We start from the raw sequence: 6661 nt of genomic DNA, 5'->3' as shown, positions 1-6661 counted from the left end.
CTAACAGCCCTGGGCTGGCCCCCATGGTAGCCCCAGCTGGACCATGATCACTGGGCCCAGCCTCCTGCCCTCCCCTTCTGCCTCAGACTCTCAGCCTTTTCTTCATACTGCACCTGGAAATCTAAGGGTGGGGGCCAAGCGCTGGTCCAAAGCATCCCCCTCCCATGCTCTGGAAACATCCACTCTGGAAACTCAGGTAGACATGGTCCACGAGCGTCCCATCCTAGCTCCACGTGCACATCCCTCATCTGTTTGCACCACCGCTCAGAGTCCAGAGCCCTCCATAGCACCCATGCACGCACACGCCTGCATGTGGATTCTCCACCACTCACCTCCATTCATGCCCATGGGGCCTGGTCCTGGCTCCGCCTCCTCCTGCCCTGGACCCTGTTCACACGTGGCCACCCATAGGCCTCTTCCACCCTGCCTAGAGCTGATCACATCAACCCTGCCATAGCAGTGGCCTGCAGGGAGCTCTGAGCCATCCCTTCAACAGTGTAGTCTGGACCAGAGGAGCTGGCCCCCTCCTTCAGACATGCACCCACGCCCTGTTAAGGGGCTGATTGAAGGGTCGATCTCATGTTTAAATTATGGAGCTGAAGGGGACCCTTTCCCCCAGGAGGCTTCTCTCTACAGGAGAATTAGAACTTCCACTCCAGAATTCCCTGAGAGGCGGGAGTGGGTCTCAGGCTTGGTTTACCAACTGCTTGCTGCCCCTTGACCTCTGACTTTCCTGGGGAGAGCCTCTCTACCTTGACACCCCCTTCCCTGAACTTGACTGTGGATCTCACTTTTGGGGCCGGGGAGCCGAGAGGCCAGGGCACCTGGGAAGAAGGCGGAGGAACCAGTATCCAGTACCTCGCCCACGTGGCCTGGGCAGCCCTTCTCTACCTCCGAACACCCCACCCGACCGGGCGCGGCCCCCACCTGCCCATTACCTCCGACCTCCAGCACTGTGAGCACCGCCTCGCAGGAGGCCCGGCCCCACTCATTCTGTGCCGCGCAGCTGTACACGCCGGCGTCCTGCGCCCCGCAGCGCCGCAGCCACAGGCAGCTGGGCTCGGGGGTCGGCGCGGGCAGGAGCTGCCCATCCCGGAACCAGCTGAGGCTGGGCTGGGGCGTCCCGCTCACCACCACCCGCAGCCGCACGTCGCTGCCAGCGCACACCGCCGCGTTCTTCAGGGGCCGCAGGAAGACCGGCGCCCCGGCCACGGCCTCTGGAGCCCCGCCGCCGGCCCCCACCTTGGCCCTCTTCGGGGGCACCCCGGGGCTGGGGGGTGCCCTCGTGCCCGCGTCCTCGCCTCGCGTGCCCCGGGATTTTTGCATGACCACTGAGAGCTGGGCTGGGGGGAAGCCGGAACCGGGAGGCCACGGGGGCACCCGCGGGATGGTGCCCTGGGAGACGAGTCTGGGGGGCCGGCGGCCTGCCTTCCTGCTGCCCGCCCGCCTTCGGCCTGTGCTACCCAGAAGGTCACCGGGGCGGCCGGCGATTGCGCCTGGGGGCTATTTTTAGGCCCCCCGGCTCGGGTTGCGAGGGAGCCGTGGAGGGAGGGGGCAGCAGAGGAGGGACTTGACTCCACTCGGCTCCTTCTCTCCCTCCAGGAGCCCTCTTCGCGGTCTGGCTTGACGGAGTCCCTGGGTATTTGCTACAGGCTCTCTCCTCCGAGCGCACCTGGCCCCCAGACGACCCACTGCAGGGAGTCAGGTTACCCCTGCACTCAGTCCCATTTCCCTTCCTCCTTCCTCTCAGACCCCTCATCCCTGCCCGGCTTGGCTGGGAGGGGAGGAAGAGGAACGGTCTTGGTGAGTTGCCTGAGAGGTGGATGGGGAGACAGGCCCAAGTGGAGGTGAGCAGACAGTTCCGAAGAGGGACCCTGGCCTCCCCCGGCGCCTCCATTACAGCTGACTAACAGTAAGACCAGGAGCCTGGGAGTCAGGTGGACTGGGGCCCCAGCGCGCCCTGCCCTTATTTGCTGGGTGACATCAAACCTCTCTCAACCTCCAAGTCCTCATCTGTAAGAATGGGTGGTGGAATAGGGTTGCAATCGGCAGAAAAGAGTGGGCAGGACATTCCAGGCAGAGGGAACGGCATGAACAAAATGAGCCTGATGAAAACACAGGCGTTCTAGGAATTAGAGAGGTTTGGAGGGATTGAACCGCAGTGGGTGGGGTGAGTGGAGGAAGGGAGGTGGGGCCTGGAGTAGGCTTTGGTTGCTAAGTCTTTGGTTTCTCCACCCGGAAAGCAGGGGGCGCCACTGCACAGTTTTAAGCGGCAGAAAAAACCCGGTGGGAGCTGTGTCTTAGGAGGATCCTAAGTGAAGGATGAATAAAAATGAGGGCCAATTCAAGTGCTGGTTCTCCGAGGATGGTGTCTGTTAAAAGGCCGGATTCCCAGCCTCCTTGTCCCATGCTGGTTCAGTGGCTGAGCTGGGAGGAATCTGCACATTTAACAAATGACTCAACTGATTCTGACGTGTCTAAAGGTTGCACGTTGAGAAACATCAAGAGTCCAGATAAGACCTTTGTGATAGAACAGTTCTGTATCTTGGCTGGGCATGTGGCTCATGCCGTAATCCCAGCACTTTGGGAGGCCAAAGTTTGTGGATCACTTGAACTCAGGAGTTCAAGACCAGCCTGGCCAACATGATGAAAGCATGTCTCCACTAAGAATACAAAAATTAGCTGTGTGTAGTGGCTCATACCTGTAGTCCCATCTACTCAGGAGGCTGAGGCAGGAAAGTCTCTTGAACTCAGGAGGTAGAGGTTGCCATGAGCCTAGATCACTTCACTGCCCTCCAGCCTGGACAACAGAGTGAGACTCTGTCCAAAATAAATAAATAAATAATAATTTAGAAAAAAACAACAGAACTGTTCTGTATCTTCCTGTATCTTGACAGTGGTGGTGGCCACGTGGATCTGTAAAAGTGATAAAATTTCATAGAACTAAATGTGCATCTGCACTTGTATACACATACTTAGAGTGCATGTAACACTGGTAAAATCTGCAGAAGGTACGTGGATTATACCAATGCCCCTTTCCTGGTTGTGATGCTGTACTATAGTCATACAAGATGTTACCCTAGGAGGAAACCAAGTGAAGGTTATGCAGGATCTCTCCATACTATTTATTTATTTTTTTTTCGCATTTCTTTCTTTCTTCATTTTTTTATTTTTTTTCCAGGTTCCTTTTTTTTTAAATTGCATTTCAGGTTTTGGGGCACATGTGAAGGACATGCAAGATTGTTGCATAGGTACACACGTGGCAGTGTGATTTGCTGCCTTCCTCTCCTTCACCTATATCTGGCATTTCTCCCCATGCTGTCTCTCCCCACTTCCTACCCCCCGCTGTCCCTCCCCTATTTCCCCTCAACAGACCCCAGTGTGTAGTGCTCCCCTCCCTGTGTCCATGTGTTCTCATTGTTCAACACCCGCCTATGAGTGAGAACATGCGATGTTTGATTTTCTGCTCTTGTGTCAGTTTGCTGAGAATGATGGTTTCCAGGTTCATCGATGTCCCTACAAAGGGCATGAACTCATCATTTTTGATGGCTGCATAATATTCCATGGTATATATGTGCCACATTTTCCCTGTCCAGTCTATCATCGATGGGCATTTGGGTTGGTTCCAGGTCTTTGCTGTTGTAAACTGTGCTGCAATGAACATTCATGTGCATGTGTCCTTATAATAGAAGGATTTATAATCCTTTGGATATATACCCAGTAATGGGATTGCTGGGTCAACATACTATTTCCTATAATTGCATGTGAATCTATAATTATCACAAAATAAAACATTTTTAAGAAGTCCAAGTGGGAGACCCAGGCCTGACTTTGAGCCCCAAAGGATTCTGAAGCCCAGGAAGTGCTGAGAGGAGCCATGAATCATTCAGAGACAAAGAATGTTATTCTTCCCCTTGCCTACTCTTTGCTGCCCTTATTCTGGGATACTGAAGTCAAAGAGAAAGAGAGTGTGTAAAAAACACAGGAGGAACCATTTAAACACTGAATTACATCCATAGAGGTTAAGAGCCTTGAAGAATAATTTTTTTATAATTTGCAAACATTAAAGCTTATGTTTTGTGAGGTGCAGTTCTCTGGGCTTTGACAAATGTGTAGAATCATGTATCTGCCACCCCAGGACCATACAGAGCAATTCCATCACCCCAGATATTAGTTTGTGTATCCCCTTTGGGCTCAGTCACACTCCCCTCCACCAATCCCTGGCAACCACTGATGATGAATTGAATTCTAAAGTGTACATTGAATTCTAGAAGGCGAAAACATGGGGGAAGTCATTGCAAACAGATAGTACATCAAGAAAAAAGGAATAGAGACTATTCAAAAAACAAATAACCCAAAGCCACCCGACACTGTGCCACTAAATGTGTGTGGAATGCAGTGGGTAGACTGTAAATGTTGGCTGGTTAGTTAGTGATCTTGTGATCTTGAGCACGTCACCTAGCATCTCTAAGCCTCAGTTTCCTTATCTGTAGAATGGAGGTAGATAATTAAAACCAACTCAGGATTTAATCATTTATTCATCCACAAAGTATTTCTTATTCATCAGCAAATATTTTTGAGTTCCTACTATGTACTGGCACTGTGCTAAGGACTAAGGATACAGCAGTGAACAAAGATTCCTGCTCCCATTTTGCTTTTACTTGAGAAGAGAGACCAACAAAAATAAAAAGAAATAAGCTGGGTGCAGTAGCTCACGCCTGTAATCCCTGCACTTTGGGAGGCTGAGGCAGGTGGATCACCTGTGGTCAGGAATTCAAGACCAGCCTGGCCAACATGGCAAAACCTCATCTCTACTAAAAATACAAAAATTAGCCAGGCCTGGTGGTGCACACCTGTAATTCCAGCTACTCCAGTGGCTGAGGCAGGAGAATTGCTTGAACCCTGGTGGCGGAGGTTGCAGTGAGCTGAGATTGTGCCACTGCACTCCAGCCTGGTGACAGAGGGAGACTCCATCTCAATAAAAAGGAAGGAAGGAAGGAAGGGAGGGAGGGAGGGAGGGACCTGTAAAGATTGTTAGAAGGAGGTAAGTACTATGGACAAAGCTTAAGGCAGATGTGAGTGTGGTGGGGGACTGCACTTGCAAACAGTGTATAGCTGGAGTTGGCCCCACTGAGAACATTTGAGCCAATCTTGAGTAAGAAAGCAAATGATGCAGATATCTGGGAGGGCTGCTTCAGGCAGAGATGGGAATATGCCTGGTGAGCTCCAAGAAGAGGCAGAAGGCCAGAGAAGCTGGAAGGAGAAAGGGGAGAGAGGAGGGAAATGGGTCAGACAGGCAGCAGGGGCCAGATGGGCTAGAATTTTGCAGGCCATGGCGCTTTCGTTCATGGAGAAATGAGAAGTCATCTTTGGGTTTTGAACAGAATTACATGATCTGACTTACGTTGTAGTGATGGCATTAAATTATAATATTAAATATTCAAATGAATATTAACTATTTAAAAGGGCCTGGCACAGAGCCTGGAACATGACTTGTCTTCTGCCTTCCTAGATTCATAATTGGGGTGTTCGTTGATTTGCCGGCAGGAGTCTGTGGGCCTGGATAGGGAGGGCTCAGGTCCATGCGAGTCACTGGTGCCCTCTTCTGGGAGGAGCCCACACTATCTGTGACAGCTGGAAGCTGTCAGGCTCTGGCCAGGCCAAGCACTTGGGACAGCTGGCTCCAAGGCATTTGCCTGTCCCTAGTGTGGGCCCCACAGTGCCCTGCAGCCTGGCGCCTAGCTGGGTACATGTACTGCCAGTCTGCCCTGCAATCACAAGCCTGTGGTGTCATGGAAAGAGATCTGAGCTCTAGTGGCCAAGGAGCCTGGGGCCCAGTCCTCCTTTGCTACAGACTGCTGTGTGACCTTGGCAGGTCACCCTACCTCTCTGGACCACTGGGTACTTCTTAAGCCATAATGATGTACCGCATGCCTGGCACATGGGAAAATCTCAGTAAATGTTCATTAAATCAGTGAATAAAGTGGAGGGGTCATCAGCCCTTCCTGGTGAATATTTAATTTAGATAAAAGTAAGTAAAAGTGCACAGTAGGTATCCATTCATTAAGTATTTAAATATTTAATGAGTACCTACTATTCTTCTGGGCATTCTTCTGGGCACTTGGGATACAGTAGTGAATAAAATGGATAAAAACTCTACCCTTAGGTAGCTGACATTTTAGGTGTTAAATCGAAGGTTATTGATGCACTTGCAGATGTGCCTTGGGAGAGCTTGCGGTGAGAGGGAGGAGGGAAAGGGTGGACGAGTGGAACAGGACACGCGCCTCAAAGGACAAGCGGTGAAAAGGTACCCAGAGTGGACAGACAGGCAGGAAACTGTTTGCTGAGGCATCAGTCTTGGCATACAGTATCTGCCTCCACAATCCCTTCTGTTCCACCCTGTCCCCTGGGGTCAGAGCTGGTCGGGGCCTGGTCCCTTGGGTCCAATGGGGAGCCAGTCAGCATTCTGTGAGCACTGTTGCTTCTCAATGTTCAGAGTCTTGAAGGGTAAGACACCAGAGCCCAAGGAGCAGGAAGAGGCTTTGCCATAGAGGTGATAAGGTTATGTGTGGGGATGTGTGGGGGAGGGGCACACTGAAGAGCTGGTTGTCTGTATATGGCCACACAGGACCCAATAGGACCCTTTTTTTTTTTTTTTTTT

The 6661-nt window shown here is 51.7% G+C and overlaps 1 protein-coding gene across 7 annotated transcripts in view; it reads right to left on the bottom strand.

Annotated features, from left to right (window-relative positions):
* Positions 1-1484, bottom strand: part of SPEG (striated muscle enriched protein kinase) — a 60797-nt gene extending 59313 nt beyond the window's left edge. For 2 of the 7 annotated variants that reach the window (XR_005201360.1, XM_037740881.1), the window contains exon 1: positions 939-1481. Coding sequence is in view for 6 of the 7 variants with exons in the window: in XM_037740881.1 (XP_037596809.1) it covers positions 939-1326 (388 nt within the window). In the remaining variant the exon portion in view is untranslated. Of the gene's footprint in view, positions 1-938 lie in introns of all 7 variants that reach the window. The other 5 variants (XM_017535252.2, XM_017535255.2, XM_017535263.2 and 2 more) reach the window with 5 other exon arrangements.
* Positions 1485-6661: the final 5177 nt, after the last annotated feature.

This window comes from Cebus imitator, unplaced genomic scaffold, assembly GCF_001604975.1.
Source record: "Cebus imitator isolate Cc_AM_T3 unplaced genomic scaffold, Cebus_imitator-1.0 Scaffold91, whole genome shotgun sequence".
Taxonomy (NCBI): domain Eukaryota; kingdom Metazoa; phylum Chordata; class Mammalia; order Primates; family Cebidae; genus Cebus; species Cebus imitator.
Note: the sequence above shows the minus strand (reverse complement) of the source record. Positions and strands in the feature narration are given on the sequence as shown.